The sequence below is a fragment of the Festucalex cinctus genome, chromosome 11 (assembly GCF_051991245.1).
Source record: "Festucalex cinctus isolate MCC-2025b chromosome 11, RoL_Fcin_1.0, whole genome shotgun sequence".
In the NCBI taxonomy this organism is placed as follows: Eukaryota; Metazoa; Chordata; class Actinopteri; order Syngnathiformes; family Syngnathidae; genus Festucalex; species Festucalex cinctus.
This window is the reverse complement of record NC_135421.1, coordinates 19,294,636-19,312,825: the sequence shown is the minus strand read 5'-3', so window position 1 is coordinate 19,312,825 and position 18,190 is coordinate 19,294,636. Positions and strand designations below refer to the sequence as shown.

The 18,190-nt window shown below is 42.6% G+C and overlaps 1 protein-coding gene across 4 annotated transcripts; it reads left to right on the top strand.

Annotated features, from left to right (window-relative positions):
- The first annotated feature begins 12 nt into the window (after positions 1-12).
- mphosph8 (M-phase phosphoprotein 8) lies at positions 13-17,898 on the top strand. Of its 4 annotated transcripts, none has more exons than XM_077536738.1 (18): positions 15-257; positions 1,200-1,358; positions 1,582-2,448; positions 4,677-4,767; positions 4,832-5,089; positions 5,371-5,493; positions 6,019-6,107; positions 7,409-7,445; positions 8,638-8,681; positions 9,196-11,326; positions 11,697-11,926; positions 15,155-15,295; positions 15,384-15,470; positions 15,871-16,025; positions 16,093-16,244; positions 16,729-16,853; positions 16,941-17,024; positions 17,517-17,898. In XM_077536738.1, exons 1-18 carry the CDS (start codon positions 156-158, stop codon positions 17,556-17,558), a joined length of 4,917 nt encoding a protein of 1,638 aa, XP_077392864.1. In that variant the 5' UTR covers positions 15-155; the 3' UTR covers positions 17,559-17,898. The 4 variants fall into 4 exon arrangements, with proteins under 4 accessions (XP_077392861.1, XP_077392862.1, XP_077392864.1 ...); XM_077536737.1 differs by having other exon boundaries at positions 15,152-15,295; XM_077536735.1 differs by lacking the exons at positions 15,155-15,295; positions 15,384-15,470; positions 15,871-16,025; ... (2 more) ...; positions 16,941-17,024; positions 17,517-17,898 and having other exon boundaries at positions 13-257; positions 11,697-14,754.
- Positions 17,899-18,190: the final 292 nt, after the last annotated feature.

Sequence of the window (18,190 nt, the reverse complement as noted above, 5' to 3'; positions counted from 1 at the left end):
TGAGGGGCGGCTCCTTGGTTAGCTTGACTAACCACTAGCCATTCAAGTGAGATTGAGAGTCTCCGGGACCAGGTTCACCGTCGTCTTCCTCCCTCCCCATCACCTCACCGAGGTCGGCCTCCCTCCGTCGAAATAAAACTTGAGTGAGCGCCACAATGGAAGGCCAAGTTGTGAAAATGGAGCCGGTGGACAGCGAGCAGGACGAAGAAGAGAACGTGTACGAAGTGGAGAGAATCATTGATATGCGTGTGGAGGAGGTAAGGCTAACAGGCTAGCCGTGGTATACGAGGCTAACGGGCAATGGTAGTTTATGAGGCTAACGGGCAAAGCTAACCGGCTAGCCATAGCTACGAGGCTAACTTAGCGGCTTGTCTCCCCGCTGGTGGTGAACACGGAGGCGGCATTCTGGAGCAGTTCTCGCCACGCTAACAACAATAACGTTCGGTCTATTTTGTTACGATTAATTTCGCATTAAATTGACCTAAAAGATGAAAATGATAGCTAGGTATAACCCGATAACAGCATTTTTTTCCCAACCCCAATATGTGAAAAATGAGCCCGAACTATGCTATATAATTTCAACGTGGAGACGTTTTTATAGTTAACCTTACATGTGGTATTGATTTTTACTAATTATTCTGAAGTTTGACTAGTTTATTCCCTTTTAATATTTGTATTTTTAAAATAAAATTTCGTCTACTTTTTTAGTGTTCTTAGCTGTCATATTTGTATTTTAAACATGTATTTGCGTCTTTCTTGGAATGTGCTTTTTTCTAATTTTTGTGTTATATCCTTATCTTGTTAGTATCTTTATCTTTTTGGTATTGAGGCGTTCACCCCTTTTAATGTTAATTAAATGTTTTTCTAAAATTTGCATTTTTCGTCTGTTTTGTATATTGTTTTGTCTTTTCTATCATTTAGGGCTAAAATCTCCAATATTTATTATTATTGTTATTATTGTTGTTATTATTATTACACTTTTATTTATTTTTTATTTTATTTTTTTTTAAGTGTTAGTTTAGTGGGTAAAATGTCAATACTATTAATTTTGACTTGTGCCACCCCCTTGAGCCAAATCCTTAAACACTATTTCTTCACACACCATAATGAATGTTTTCTTTTCTTTCTTTTTTTTCTCTTTTTTTTTAACCTGATAATATTTTCAGATCTGGAAACAAATGTCTTGTGTTTTTTTCCAGGGGGAGGTGCTGTACCGAGTGCGCTGGAAAGGTTATTGCTCTGATGATGACACCTGGGAGCCGGAAGGCCACCTGGAGGACTGTCGGGAAGTCCTGCTGGCCTTCAAGAAAGCTGCCACAGAAGTCAAGAAGGAATCCGAGGACAGGAAGCCTATACTGGTAGGTCCTTCCCACGTATACTTTTATTTTTTTCTATGGCAGATGTGCCTTGCACGTCTTGTCTTTTTTTTTTTTTTTTTTTCATTGCCAATTAAGGGGCTTAAAAAGAAAGTACCCACTAATATTATTAAGTAATAAATCTGTTATATACTTGGATACATTTTCAAAATGTTTTGTGTTTTTCTCTAATATTTTCTACATTTACCCACTTCTCTTCCCCAAGTCGCTGCCCATGAAAAGTGATGTGTTCGATGCCGACTCAGAGAGCGACAGCGACAAGGACCGGCCTACTAACAACATGCCCGTTGTCAAGAAGAAAAAGAAGAAGAAGAAGTCTCGGGAGTTGCAGCTGGAAGATGAGGAGGAGGAACCTCCTCGCAAGGACAAGAAGAAGAAGAAAAAGAAGGACAAGTGGAGAGATGAGGTCAAGCCTTTGCCCGCTCCGGAGACGGACGAGGACGAAGAGGAGAAGACGACGGAGATGAAGAAGCGCCTGATTGAGTCGGAGGACGAAGATGATGTGCCGCCCAAGAAGGTCAAGAAGGAGAAGTGCAAAGATGGCAAACACAGGAAGGAAAGAGGCGGCGAGGAGCCCAAGAAGAAGAAATCCAGGAAGGAGTACAGCATAGCGTCTTCGGACGAGGACCTGAGCGAAGGCCTGTCGGACTCGTCGGTGAAGAAGGAGAAGCCTCGCCCGGACGAGCATCGTTCCAAGCCCAAACAGAAGCCTGACGTCAAGCTTAAGGGCATCAAAGACGTGTTCCAGGACAAGAAGAGCAAGCTGAAGGAGAGCAGTCTCCTCAAGCTCAAATCGCTGACCTCCTCCAAAGTCCGCGAGGATGCCGGGCCGCCCTCGTCCGACTCCAGCGACAGCTCGGGTCTGCAGCGCAAGGGCAAGAGCAAAAGCCAGGAGGCCATGCCGCCCGCCAAGGCCACACCTGCAGCCACCAAGCCCCGGGAGGACGAGGCAGCCAAGGAGGATCCCAAAGGCTCCACCAACCTCTTTGAGACCTTCCTGCTCAGCTGCCAGGACAAGGACCGAGCACCCCGCAGGCCGCCACCAGACAAGAGCGCTAGCAAGCCCTCCAAGGTATTTCCACATACCTGCGTTTTTTTTTCAGTCAACTTATCAATTTGTTGCTTGTGTGTAAAGATTGGTCTGCAATACCAAACATTGGGTGTGTGAAGTTTGGCCATTATTTCACAAGTCAACCCCTAGTCATACTAATTTCACATTTCTTTCCTCATAATTAATACAAAGTTTAACTAATGGTCATTTATACAAAAGCTACCACCCCCGGTAATTGATTTGAAATTTAATTCCTGATAAGTATTGCAAAGTTCTACTACTGTTACTCAATGCGATGTTCCACTACTGGTGGTAAGTAAAAAGAAGTTATGTTCCTAGTCATTAATTTGAAGTTTTATTCATGGTAATTAATACAAAGTTTCAATCACAATCATTAGTACAAAGTTTGATTAAGCATCTTGGAGAAAGCGTTTCGGATTCTGAAGACAAGATGGAGGTCGACACTTTTGGTAGTAGTCGATGTGAATCCCACCTTTGCGCCTCAGGTCATCGCCTCCTGTGTGTTTTTGCACAATGTGTGCATGGACAATGGGGACATAATGTGAACTACAAAATGAAACATCCGGGAATGCGACAAGGGACAAACTGGCTTCAGTCATTTCCGACAGTGTCCACACTGGATAAAGATAAAAAGCTTTATTTTATTTACTGCCAGGTGTAATTTAATTTTACATTGTAAGATGAAAGCGTATAGTGTTCCCCCCCCCCCCCCCCCCAAAAAATCTGAACAGTTTTTTTTTTTTTTTTTTATATATTCCTTTAGCGTTAAAGGAAAGTCACTGTTAATCATTGCTGTGTGATTGAAAATTGTCTAGCAGTGATAGGTAAACACTGTTTTGAAGTTGACTAGAATTTTGAAATAATAAATGTCATATGTTGTAATTCCTTCAAGAAGACAATTGCAAAGTTTTTGGCTCATCACTTCAAGCACTATATCTACTACAAATATTCTGTATAAAAATACAACAAATGTCCTACATTACATTATTCAGAACAACACAACTGAAGAGTACACTTGTAAGAATGGTACGGGTTTTAAAAGGTCTTGTTTGTGACCTATCCTGAGTCCAAGGCTTTTTTTTTTCTTCGTGTTGCTGTGGGAAAAAAACTTCACTAATATGTCCTACGGTACATGATTGTTTCTACAACCATGACATGCAAACGTCACAGTATTCTGAAGGGATATTAGATAGCTTCACACCTCATTATTGCGATCTTGCTAAGACTGTGTTAGCCAGCTGTATTGCGAGTAATTTACCAACAAGCCAAAACATGACTACATGGCTCCCGCTTTGTCTTCGTATCAGGGAGTGTTCACCCTCTGGTTGTAGCCGTACCCCTAAGTCTTTTGGATATTTGGGTTACCCTTCCGTACAGGTAAACATACAAAATTGAGGACCAATTGGGACCAGCCCCAAAGATGGTTATGAAAACTTCTGCTGGCTGGTCTGCACGTACACTTTTTTTGTCACCCCATCTGGACCCGCTTCTTTCCACATGTTGACCCTGCACAGTGTGGCTCCTCGTACCTGGTGTTGCTGTAGCTAGTTTCAGGGTGTCCCGTGAAGTACTGAGAGAGGTACTGTCCAGTGGGTCAGGTGCTGCTGTCTTTGTAGCCATTGAGTTGTGTAATACCCTGCCACATGTTCCTGGTGTTGCTGCTGTTAGTGTTCCTTGAAGCACAGTTTGTACTTCTATTTGGCAAAATTCTCCACTAAGTCAAGAGGTCACTGGCCCCAAAGTATGAGAATCCGTTCGAAACAGTCAAGGACTAATATCTAGAAACAACGCATGGTGACGTTTTCACGAGGAAATGAGTTTAGGAATACTGTAGTACTTAGTACACAGAGAGCTAGTGACCAAACCTGCTCTTTGTAACGCAATGTGAGGCTTGAAAAAAAAATGCATCCAGTAATTGACGTTATCTTTCATTGCTTTTGTCTGACAAAGTTCCTCCCCGTCCTTTTTTACTCTTTCAAATGTTACAAATAATCATTTGATGGCTGCACTTAGTCGTGCATTTAGTGTTCTCTGCTGAGCGTTTCCACTTTCTAGTGAATGAATTGCTACACACTTATTAGGAATTAATACAAACTTCCACTTGAGGTAACTATTCCCAGTTCCATTCCTGGGTTTTCAGGATATTTACAAATTACAAATTTGTAAGACACAACTAGTAATTAATAGAAAGTTCATCTGCTGGCAATTAATAGAAAGTTCCTTTTCAGATCCTTGGAAAAATTGAGAAGATCAAGTCTGTCAAAGAGTCTCCTACACTGAAAGAACCCGAGAGGACGGAAAAGTCCAAGCAGCCTGAAGGTAGAGCGAGTCTTTTGTTTCCAAGTAGATCCCAAGTAACGCCAAACGTCTCTCGAACGCGCAGCCGTCTCCAGACCAGGCCAGGGGTACGGTTTCAGCCTGGACAGTGATGAGCTGGAGGGAGAGAACGCAGCGAGCAAGCTGAGAGCCGGAGACGATTCCCGGGAGCGGAAGCCAGACGAGAGCCAGACCAGGCCCAGCTGGGACAGGAAAGGACCACCAGAAGACAGAAAGAAGAGGAGGGAGGACAGCGAGCCCAGACATTTCATGGCATCTGATGACCATGTGGACCAGCAACCAATGGAGGCCACTGACAAATCCGGTGAGTTTCACTCCTCGCAATCAATATTCTGTTACTTGTAATACAAAAAGTTACACTTGTGGTAAGTAATATGAAGTTCCATTCCTGGTCATTAATACAGTAAGTTATACTCATGGCAGTGATTACAAAGTTCCATTGACGGAAATGATTACCAAGTTCCATTCCTGTTCTATTACTTCAAAGGTCCGGTCAAAACAAACTGTTGTGTGGAAGATAAACTCTTTATTTTTTAGTAAAAATAATAGATTTTTATGTAAAATGTCTTTTCCCCGCACGTACAGACAAAGCTCCGGCGACGTTGAGTTTGGGAATGGATCTCAACCTGGACTGGATGACCCTTGACGACTTCCAGAAACATCTGAATGGAGATGACGAGATCCTGTCAGGGCCTCCGTTATCACCCAGTGAGTCTTTTCACTAGCTAGCTGTTAGTTAGTTTTCATCAGTTCTCATTTTGAAAAACACCAAGCTACGGTGTCAGATGTCAAATTCGTAGTACTATTAGCATTTGATCTATTCTTATTTGAAATATTACCCAATTGTAGGATAAGTTTTGTTCTTTGATTGATGATTTCGCCTCCAAGAAACAACAAAAAATACAGTCCCCCGTGAGTGTAGAACTGAATTGAACGATGGCTGTTTGCATCCCAAAAGATTAACACCATTGCCAGTGGTGGGACACGCCTCCAATTTAGAGGCTAAATAGTTTTCACATCAACTCAAGCTGCTCTGTTCTGTTCTGTCTTGTTGCATGAACTTATTGAAGCCTTCTGGGATGAGAGGCGAAAACGTCTTCTAAGACAAACAGCAGTCCAATTGCGATCAATTCAATGCCCTGAGTGAGAACGTTATAAGTCCATGCAGCATGATAACTGTTTGCATGCAAGCTGTTAGCATTTGGAAAATAACTTGTTTCCTGCCCCTTGCAGGCGAGTTGCGGGATGCTGTGAAAAGCGGAGACTACGTAGCTGTGAAATTGGCGCTCAATTCCAAAGAAGAGTATAACTTGGATCAGGAGGTAAGATTTATCCATAAAGTAAACAATCACATCAGAGCTGAGGGATATGTGTCTGTTTTATTCAATTTTTATATTATCATAATATTAATATTTATATTATTGTTATTTTATTAGAAATAGATTTCTGTATTTATTTTTCTTATTTTTTTATTCAATTCTACAATGTTTTGATATATTTTTTCTTTTTCTTTTTTTCACCCAACATAAATTTTTTATTGTAATATTTTTCTGTTTGTTTCTTGCAATAATTTGCCAATTTTTACAGATGGAATACCTGTATTTATTTTTGCCAAATTGTTTCAATTGTTTATAGGGGTGCACCGATCGATCGGCCAGCCGATTTATTGGCCCCGATTTCCTTAATTTTGGAAGATCGGTGATCGGCCGATCCCTTAAAAATAAACCGATCTTTTCCACCAATCTCATCTCCCTCCTCAGGGGTCTGAAAAAGCCTCTTCTGCTGAGATGACTAAAAGGATTTGTATTTTTATTTGAGAGAACTGCTTCATGTGCAGTTAAAACAACGCATTTGTATTATTTCGCCAATATTGTTCATTGTTTTCCAATAAAACAAGACTGGAACACTGAAAATATAAGCTGCTTGTCATGGAAAAAAAATCGGTATCGGCAAAAATTGGCATCGGCAGGTCAGACTTTTTAAAAGATCGGGGATCGGTGATCAGCTGGAAAATTGTGATCGGTGCACCCCTAATTGTTTAGTTTTATTTCTGTATTTTTGTTTTAATATATTTTCCCCCATTTTTTATATTCTCATTATATTTTGACTTTTACACACATACCTACTTTGAGTTGATCTAGTGAGATCGGTGGGTTGAAGGGAAAAAAATAAGCACCAAGCAAAAACCAATGGTTCTCTTTAGAGAACTGTAACAATATTTTATGTGCACCCTTGTTAATAAATCATATTTAGTACCAGTGGCTTTAAGGCGCACTTCAACCACAGACTAAAATGACTGTTTTAGTTTATTTTGGCTGCTGATTATCTTTGATGTTAATATTGTTCTGCCTCTGGCTGAATAGTGTAGGACTATTCAGCACTTTGCACCTTGGTTGCCCTGCTGGTGTGTGTATGTGTGTGTTAATGCTTAGCATTTCGTCGGCATTAAGGTTCGTTGCGCCTCCGTTGATTGCAATGCGGCCTTTTGGGTGATTACTATGATCAAAGTTTTCGCACTTGGCACTTTGCATGAGGAAGATCAGGGCGGATTGTGACTTTTTAGGATGAAACGGCAATTTCCACAGAACATGTTTCGGGTAAATTTGTCACTTTTCCATCAAAGCTGTTCAAGGACTCTATCTTCACTGCGACAGTCCCAGGTAAGAAGCATTTGTCGTTTTGTTTTTATTAACAGTCATACAATCCATGAATGGTTGTCTTCAAAGTAATGGCAAAGAAAAAGGGTGTAAAGCTCCAAAACATTAAGAACAATTGATCAAATGTGTTATTTCTTTAAGGAAAATGAAGAAAACTTTGATGTTTTCATGTGAATCACTGAATTTCATTTATTTTCTGTCATAAGGACAGTTTTGGAATAAAAAACATCAGCGTTGTGTCTAAGTCTGACTTTGAACTCCTATTCAAGTCTATGATGATTGGATGATGTTACGCAGTTCCTTTTTGCCCTCATAAGAATCATCAATCACATATTGACTTGTATAAGCATGGTTTTGTACAAATGATTCACATCGGTGTTGTATGTCCTGGACTACATTCCACATTGCTTTCCTGTGAATGACAGAACTAATATTCTTAGTGTGAGTGCAGTTGTTGAGCTGCTTAACATCTGTATTGTATGGAGTCCGCCTTTGACTCATATTCCATCACCAGCTGAACTTCAGTTGCGTGAAGTCCACTTGTGAACAGCTATTCCAACCCACGTTCCACACATTATTTTTGCTTTATATTTAGTTGTTTATGAGCTGTTCGGAGAGCTGCTTCACATCTGTTGCATGGAGCCTGTCTGCAAATTCCTATTCCGCTCTTGTCTAATCGCTTTTTGCTTTCCCGTCACTCACCAAACTAATATTTAGTTGTTTATGCGCTGTTTCTGTCTGAGAAATGCTTAAATCTTTATTGAGCTAAATCCATCACCTTGCACTATTTTAGCCCAGGGCCACTGGAATAAATTCCACAATTCCTTCGTACATTACTGTAAATCATTGAATTGCTATTTACTTGGTTAAACACAGTTTCCGAGAAATGCTTCAGATGTGTGTTGCAATTTCAGCCCTCTACCATTGGGCTAAAGACAAAATGCAGTTACTATTTTTTTTAATTCACTTTCTGAAAAGGAAGCAGTACTTTACTCACTTATTGTAACACGTTGCTTTGACTCTGCCGACAACTGTATGAAACACATTTGCATATTGAAAGGCAAGGTTCCTATTTTTGTAGTGCATGACTGGTAGGACTCATAAGTCTGTTTGATGGGCAGCAACTGTCATCATCTCACGAGATTTGCATTCTGTGATAGTCTCTAGGAGCTCTTGACGTTGTCTATGTTTTCAGGTGACCAAGATCTCCAAGGAAGACTCAAAGTGGACAAGAAGCAGGTACACACCATATAAGAACAGTTACCATCTTCATAATCATATAGCACATGTGCCATGCACCAATCACCCTTCATGTTCTCGGAACTGTAGCTTTTTAAACACACAGTTGCTAAAATCAAACACACAAAAAAGACACCCAGCTGTTTTAATCTGTCCACTCCATTTCATTGTCAGCATCCTATCACACCATTGACAAGCTTATTGGTTGGACCGTGTCAACACGCTGCTTGATCCAATAAAGCCATTAAATTGTACTTAAATGGGTGACGTGGTCTTTCTACCGATGATTCTTAGAGGTGTGTTTTTTGTTTGATTTATTTTGGGTTACATTCAGTGAGACTGGTTGAGTGAGCTTCGGGTGTTAGTGTTTGCAGGGCATTGCCAAGGTGCTGGTGCGTCACACGGCCGCGGGGACATGTGCATATGATTGTTGAAATGGCAGCAACCAGTTGAAAGACACAGGAAGGTCCTGATTTTGGCGACCAGTCTTATACGTCTACTTGTTCTCTTGCAGGCTTGTACTACAACGGGTGAGAAGAGGTCATTTGACAAGAGAAGTCCTGGGGATGATATTTTTATGTCACACTTGTTAAACGGTCCTCAAGAGGGCAGGACTTCCAGCACGGAAGAAACCCTTCAGAATAGTGTGCTGGAATCAGAACTCTGTTCGGGTCAAGGAACAGAAACCTTCAAATCAGAGGGTCCAAATGTTGACAGTTCGACATTTGATGTTCCCAACCAAATGGCAGATGGGAGGGACTGCAACCAAACGGGAGGAAATGTCAAACCTGACAGGAGTGAGGAGAAAAACAATTTAGCGTCAGTTTCATCTGAGGAGACGACAAAAGAGGACGGCAGAGCGACGACATGCCGCCGGAGGAAAACCATTGAAATCAAACTGCCGACCCGGTCCAGTCAACGGACGTGCAGGAAGGTGATCCATACGGAATCCAGTACGGATGAGGAAGAGCAAAAGGAACCATGTAAAAAGCATTTTTGTTTTTACTGCCAAAAGCCTTTCACTCAACTGGAGAAGCACTTGGAGAAGAAACACGCCGAGGAAACCGGAGTGGCCCACGCCATTCACTTCCCCAGGGGCTCCAAAGTCAGACAGACCTTGCTAGACCAAATCCGCGACAAGGGTGATTACGAGCAACGTGCCAAAGCTCTACGGAAAGGGGGAGAAGAGAAGGTTGTCACTCAGACAGAGGTGAAGAGTCCTAAAATATGTGTACGGGACTTTCTCCCCTGCCAGCACTGCTTCACCTTTTACCGCAAAACTGACCTGTGGCGTCACGAGCAATCCTGTAAAGCCAGGAAGGGTAATGACCAATCTTCCGAAGCTCCAAACGTAGAAACCGCAGGACAGAGCGCAACCTCACACCTACTGCCCATGTCAGAGTTCTTGACAGACGGCTGCAGGGAGATCATCCGCACCATGCACCAGGACAACATCGCCCGACACATTGTCCATGACCCACTCATTTGCAAATACGGCAGCGCCTTGTTGGCCAAGTATGGCCACGACAAGTCTCAGTTTGCCTATGTTGGACAGAAGATGCGACAGCTGGGCCGGTTCATGATCGCCATCAACGAGCTGGATGGTAGTGTGCAATACCTGCACCAACTGTGCTCTCCGTCCAAGTTTGAATTGACAGTGGAAGGGGCCAAAAAAGCCAGCGGCTTTGATCCCAGTTGCAGTCGGTTCAAAACCTTTTCTCTGGTGTCCAAAATTGGCTACTCCTTGAAACGAGCTGCTGAGATAGCATTTGGCGAGAGCCGCATGACCGAAAACCGGGTGACAGAGAGCGAGGTGAGGGCCTTCATACAGTTACTAGACAATAAATGGAGCCAGCGCTTTTCTCGCAGGTCCTTAGCGTCTTCATCCTCCAAACCAGAGGTTCAGATGGTAGAGTTAGATGCGTCCGGTGTGACAGAGGACTTGATCAAACTCCACCGGTTCGTCGTTGATGAGGGTGATGAAGCCAGGCGGGAGCTGAAGCACAATCCCAGCGTGGCTAACTGGAAGAAACTAAGCGAGGCCACACTGGCCGATGTTTGCCTTTTCAACAGAACGCGTGTGGGTAACATCGGCCGGCTCCTCTTGCAAACATACGCCGGCAAAAAGATCTGGGGTGCCTTTCTACCCTCGGCTGATCAAATCAAGAAATGCACCAAACTGGAGATTGAGGTCAGTGGACATTTAACTCGGGTGGAACTGGAGGGTCAGTTCGGCAGGAACATGTTGGTCCTGCTTACGGGAAGGATGACTTCATCACTGGACCAGCTGGTAGAAAACCGCCAAGACGCTGGGGTGTCCAAAAGCAACCCATACCTCTTTGCCCGAACTGAAGGCCACTCATTCATCCGAGGGCTGGACTGCTTTCGAAGGGCGGCGGTAGAATGTGGCGTGAAGAACCCTGAAGCACTCCTGTCACCGGTGCTCAGGGAGCAAATCGCCTGCTGCTGGCAACTCATGAGCCTCAGCCAACGCGAGCTGGATCGAGTGGCTGGGCTCCTTGGAAAGAGTAGCCAGGAGTGCTACGCTTTGACCAAAACCGCATCACAGTTGGAGGAAGCCAGTAAACACTTGCTCCAGTTAGACCGCATGCGACCGGCAGTTCCAGCTAACGCGGCCGTGAAAGGTGAGCATCTTTAATTTTGTGTTCATGCATCGCATAGCTAAACCACGTTTCCAATGAGTGACATTTTCTGAACTGCTTGACCTCATCTAGAGTGTTGCTCGTTGCTTGGGTCCATGTTATTGGAATTTAAATAAATTCGGAAAGGTTTTGGATAAATCACCACGAATATTTTTTTTAATCCATAAAGAAAAATACACTCCTACTAAAAAGATTTAAATAAACCCATTCAGTAAATTTATTTACCTTGTAGAAGGGCCTTTCCCACCACTGTGCACAATTGTAATCTGTAGGGTTTTTCTGTTCTATTCAGATTAGATTAAGATTTGTATTCTTTCAAATTTGAACAATATGACGATTTCTTCTTTTTTAGGAACACCGTCCAAAGCTGTCGTGAAGAGACGACCGTGGAGCGAACGTGAGCAGGCCGCCGTCAAACATCGCATGAGTGATTTTCTAAAAAGGATGAAGGTTCCCGGCAAGAAGGACTGTAACGCCTGCATTGCCGCCGAACCGGATCTGGTTGGCAGATCCTGGACTGATGTGAAAAACTATGTGCACAACAGTATCCAGACCATACGTAGACGTAACCAACATAAAGAGGTAGGGAATCAGAATGGCAGAGCTTTGAAGCCAAAGAGACTGATAGAGGAAGTCCGAAGGACGGATTTGAATGATGCGTCGGCGGGTTGTAGCTTGTCATCAGGGCCTCCGAACCAACTGAAAGAAAATGAAAATTATTGTATGGCCGACCCACCGCAAGAACCAAATCCATACACCCCAGAGTTGCCTTTAAGCTACATGCCATTATGTTCTCCTAATACAAATCTGATCCACACCAGTCAACCGCTTATGTCCACGTTCACGCCGCTGAATGCCACAGACACTCAAGTGGTACCCACATTCACACCACTCAGCACCACAAGTGCGCTCATGTCGCCCGTATATGCGGCGGAAACTGACAGCATTCATCCAGTGGCACCTTCATATCCGTCAAATACCTCAAATATGCCTCCCCCGGTCTATGCTGACCCTTTAAACTCTCCAATGCTTCCCAGTTTTGGTGTTCCCAGCACCTCAATGCTTCCCACATTCACAACGCTAAACTCACCGAGTCCACCTATGGTCCCGTCCTTCTCTGCCTTCTCCTCTGCCTTTAGCGACCAAAGTGGGATGGTGTCCTCATTCACAGCTCTCAATCACTCCACCGCTCCCTCTTACCCGACTAGCCCGCCGAAGACTTCTATGAGTGCGCAGGTGGTCCCGACTGTTCACAGAAGCAGCGTTCATGACGAGGTTGCCCCAACATCTCCAGTTCACCAAAAACCGTCACACAAACAAACCCCGTCTACCACAAAACCACAGAAGAGGCACAAAAGGTTGTGGAGCACTGAAGAACAGGTGGCCGTTCGACGGCAGTTTGGAGACTTGTGTAAACTGGTCAAGGTGCCGGGAAAAAAGGACTGCGATGCGTGCTTGGCAGCTGAGCCGGCTTTGAGTAGCCGTACATGGCGGGAAGTCAAGTATTATGTCCACAATAACATTCAGTCTATGAAGAGACGCGGCCTAGTGCCGGCTATGCCGAAATTAACTGAAGAACCCAAACAGGAACTACAGACCCCAGCGTCCAATGCGGAATGGGATGGTCCAGTGTATCTGTCACTTTAAATAGCCCTACCTAATATGTCGGAATATGTTGGGGCTAGAGTTTAGAAACTGGATACAAATGTTCAGCGGTCCACACACTACAGTTCAGATTGTGTGTTTTAAGTAGCATGCAGTAACTGCTATATAATTTAATAGAGGTGTTACTGTACGTGGAAAAAGCTTGGTTTGGATATATACCTTGGTTCTCACACACACATTAAATCCTACAGACAATTTACTCTTCAATTAACCTAAAAAAAACATAGGAGAAAGCCACGTAAGCACGGGTGAATATGCAAACGTCACACAGGAAGGCCAAAGTCCGGATTTGAGCCCGGATTCAAACTAACCACTCGGCCACCGCACCTTCCTTTTATCCAATTTCACTTAATTGTGCTATCTATGCCAGGCATATATTGTGACCGGCAGGAAAAAAAAAGTATTTACTTTTTTCTACTAACCTGTTTAGTCACCTGTTGGGCATTCAAACAGAGTAAGGGCTCGTTCATAGTTACTAAATTGCGTGTCTAAAGCACACAGACCACAGATGCACACAGTCCCATTCATATAGTTCATCAGGGTTCACGTCACATGTTCCACACATGCACATTGGTCATACGGACAAGAGGAATTGGTACAATATACAACTAATCAATGAGAATGAGAACCAAATATTGGCGAGAATGTCAGCACGCCGTTTTCAACCAACAGTTGATCTCTCCGATAAAAGTTCATTTCTACACTTTAGTCAATGTCCCATGTTGTAGGCCCCCATTTTTTTCCCAAATGTTCCCATTTTCCCACATTCATGTTATCTATTTATTAGTTTTCTATGTGTATTAAAAGTAACAGTGTACAGCAACTATGTAGAACAAATTTAGTCAATTTACAGCATTTTTGTTTGCGAGAAACAATACCATTTTGTTGATTCAGAACATTTCCAGCGCCGATATTTGACTGCAGTGAAGCAAACCTCAGTTGTTGTTTTTTGCGAGTCACCACTTGCGTTGCTGATGCAAGACTTTAGTTTGAACACTACGACTCCATTTGGGTTCACCATCCTCATGTTCTGCTATAGTGTTTGTATGGCATTAAAATACGGGCTTGGCCTGGTGGGTGATGTGGGTGTCAGTGAATGAGCATGTAGAGTTGGGACATTTTCTTTTTTACGGACACTTTCCTCCTGGCTCGCCGCCATCGTGCCAACTTATTTTTACATGGCGTGATCCCTGCAACATGGAAAAATTAAGACCATGAAGCTTTGAGGCAGAGATTTTGCACCCACCTTTTTATGTAATCGAGTTGTTTGATTAGTTTTTGCTAATTCAAACTTGAGTCTTGCATGAGACTTTTTTTTTTTTTTTTTTTTTTTCCCTGATGCGGCCTTTAGCTCCAATATTTGACAACAACCAACCAGATCCCTCAAAATTGTGGGTTCACTCCTTTGGTATCCAGTACAGTGGATACATTTGTCCGCTCTTAATGAAAACTCTCACAATCTCCATATGTTCACCCACAACACGCGTATGACAGATCTCTTCCAGTATATCGTGTTGTAGTTTTTACTGTATTCACCGTGACAAATTCACTTAATAGCCTCCAGTATTGTCCAGGCATTTTCAATAAGTTCTTCCAACGTTGATGGTAATAGCCACCAGAAAAAAAGAAATGCATTTTTCAATGTTTGTATATGTTGCCATGTTGGCCCCAGTTAATGCCTTTTATGATGTGTCGTTAGGATCTTGGAACCTGTGCTTGTACATTAAAACGTTTCTTGTCTTTAATGGTTTCCCACCTTTATTTTTTTTTTCTTCACTTTTCAAGATGTGGTATAAAAAAATACATAGTGCCTAATTAGAAATAGGACCCAAAAAAAAGAAAGCATTGATATCTGGTCATCACCAGAGATTGATATAGTTGTCTGACTATATTCTCGTCGTGATTTTAGTGCTTCAAAAAATATAAATCAAATTTTGATCATTTATAGTTGTCTGGTGTGATAATGAAAACCAAGTATGTGAGTGTAGCTTGATCCACGGGTATTGTAAATGAAAATATCAATATTGCAATATATTGTTTGATACCTGGTACGATACAGTCTTGATACCAGATGTGGACATTGTTGCTATTTTCTTTTCCATACTTGGCCATTTTGTTGTCATAATGTGTAATACGTAATAGCAGGACATCAGCGGGATGTCACTGAGCATGCTGGCGGCGGCGGGTGGTCAAGACGACATCCTCCGTTTGCTGATCAGGAAGGGAGTCAGAGTGAACGCTCGACAGAATAACGGCACCACGGCTTTGATGCACGCTGCCGAAAAGGTGACGAAAAGCGGGATTCCTCCACCTTATGTTGGATCACACGGCTTGGCGTTCAATCTGTTTTGTTCTCCATTTTGTGCTTTTTCAGAATTTCGTGACAACCGTCGCCATTCTACTGGAGGCGGGCTCATACGTCAACGCACAAACGAAATTCGGTGAAACGGCTTTGATGAAGGTGAGGATCCATTTTACCACTTAGGAAGAAGTCTCAACCCAAATTGATCAAGAATTCGGCCATTTTGGATGAATTCCAGAGCTTGAGGTTCACACGTTTGTATAGGTTTCACCTACAGTATCAAACAATGTTAGGAAAAAACAATCAACCTTCAACACAAATTTCAGTAATCATCAAAAAATTTGGTCGATGTGTATCATTATAAGATGCACAAAAGTCTCAAACTCTTTCCGAATTTGAACAGTCAGCCATTTTGATTTGAAACAGCCCTTTCTGGTGAATTCCATGGCTCCAACTGGGGAATTAGTCCAACTGATCTCCAGTCGGAAGTAGGTTTCCTTGGCTTGATAGACAAGATATTGGTTGGGTTTGACCAGTGTCTTTTGTGTCCGCCCACCAGGCCTGCAAGCGTGGCAACGCTGACATCGTGCGCCTCCTGCTGGAGAAGGGCGCCGACTGCAACATCCAGTCCCAGCACAAGACCACCGCCTTGTACTTGGCCAAGCAAAACAACTACCTGGCAGTGTGCGACCTTATCACCGGACACACCAGCATGTAAGTCTCTTTATGGACCTGGAGAAGCAGCATGTGGCTCTGTACTAAAACGGCAACTTCTTAACAGGCTGTCCAGCGTGGCCGGGAAAACAGCCCAGGCGTACTTTGAGGACCGGCTTGTTCTCCTGGAGTCCGTGTTCCCGCTGGCTTGTCACCGGCTGTGTGAGTGGCCTGACTTCTCCACTGAGTTCACCTACAAGCCTCCGCCACCGCAAGAAGGTTAAAAAAACAACACCACCACCTAAGTCACTTGTTGCTGGGCAGAAAACTTATAGGGTGGTAGGGATGGGGGAGGAAATAGGGTAACTTGGCTAAGTCTACCACAAAAATCACCTGATTACACATTGCCGTCATTGATGGGATAAAAAAAGATTTGTTAGTGACAGCTCGACAGGAGAGAAAATTACTTTCACCACAAGCCATTAATTACATTCAACATGTTCTATTATTTTCAGCCTGTGCTCTGTCTTGCTGTATGGCAGCTTGTTAGCATTTTAGCATAACAAATGCGAGCATTTTATAAACTAAATAACAAACTACGGCATAAGATGTAAAACCCTCAAATAGTATTTTTTTTATTCTCTGGCTGTTAGCCTAATCAATTAGCTTACCAACTGTTAGCTTGTTAGCATTTTAGTGTAACCAAGCATGCTATAAGGTAGGTATTCACACGTTAACTTTTATCGTTGTGTCCTTCCTTCAGGCACGGGCATCCTCCTCTTCATCTTCCATGCCAACTTCCGCAACGAAATTACAGCCCGTCTAGGTGGTCCATGCGGCGTCCAGGCCGTGGTGCTCAACGACAAGTTCCAGCTGCCCGTCTTCCTGGTCTGTTCAGTACCGGCACTACAGACTGCCATTTTGTGTGTTGACATTTGACTTTAGGCTATTTTGTTGTTTGTTATGTTGAAACAGGATAGTCACTTCATCTACTCCTTCAGTCCCGTGGTGGGAAACAACAAACTTGTAATCCGGCTGGCTGAGGCTCCCTTAGCCAAGGTGACCAGATTTTAGCATGCTAGCATTTGTCCTAGCTTAACAGGCTTTTAGCACTGCAGAGCCTATCCTATCACTAAGGCATAAAATGTTCAAGGACTGATATTTTTGTTCCACACTGGTTGTTAACATACAAATTGTTAGCATCTGACCTAGCTCAGTTAGCACAATAGTGTCCGTCCGATATGGTCCAAAATATTTCCAGATTTTATATTGTGGGGTCTGTGCAGGTTCTTAGCATAACACTCTAGCATCTGTCTATTAACACACAAATTGCTGATGGAGTTTATATTGCATCATGCCATTTGTTATCATGCTAACTATTAGGGTTTTAGCATTCCATTTAGCACAGAAGGCTTTTAGCACTATAGCGTCTATCCCTGGCTTCTCCTAGGTTGACCTTGTTAGTGTAGCAACTGTACGCATATTAGCGTTGTACCTATCTCAGTAGACTTTTTTTATAACTTGTGATTGTCAATGTTTGTCTTTCCTCAGGTGAAGCTCCTCATATGCGCCTACAGAGTCCAGCTCAAGTGACACATCATGTATTACCTCCCCAAAGGGGATGGTGTGTTTATTTTTATCATCTAATTTTTTACTTTTTATTTGAATTTTTTATATATATATTTTTTCCCTGGTATTGTCTATGTAATGGGAAATAAAAGGCCAAAAAAAAATGTTACATCATCATTTTTCAAAAACTATTTAAAAAAAAAAAAAAAAAAAAAAAAAAAAAAAGGTTCTTGTTCTAAAAATGTGTTATTACAGTTTATGAATGAGTGACATGTTCCTTTACTTGTGTTGTTTCTAGTTGGATTTTGTACATATTCAAGTCGTGTAAATAAACATCTGCTGACTCTGGTCAATTCTGTCCTGATACAGTGTCACAGTTGATTTTATTTATTTATTTATTTATTTATTTTGTAGTGTCAGGGTTTGAATTTTTTTATTTTTTTTTGTTTGCTAATCTGTACCCACAGTTTTGCAATCTGTACCCACAGTTTAGTAAACTGTACCCACAGTTTAACAATCAGTACCCACAGTCTGTACCCACAGTTTGCTAAACCATACCCACGGTTTAGCTCTTCTGTGGCGTTATATAATACGCATGCGCACGCAACGTTCGAGTGGTTGCTTGACAGCAGTATTAGCAGCGAACGGCTGCTTTT

Coding starts and splice junctions, on each gene's coding strand:
- mphosph8 (XM_077536735.1), top strand. CDS start 156: ATGGAAGGCCAAGTTGTGAAAATGGAGCCGGTGGACAGCGAGCAGGAC. Junction 2,449..4,676: donor GCGCTAGCAAGCCCTCCAAG/GTATTTCCACAT, acceptor GTTCCTTTTCAG/ATCCTTGGAAAAATTGAGAA. Junction 11,327..11,696: donor AGCTAACGCGGCCGTGAAAG/GTGAGCATCTTT, acceptor CTTCTTTTTTAG/GAACACCGTCCAAAGCTGTC.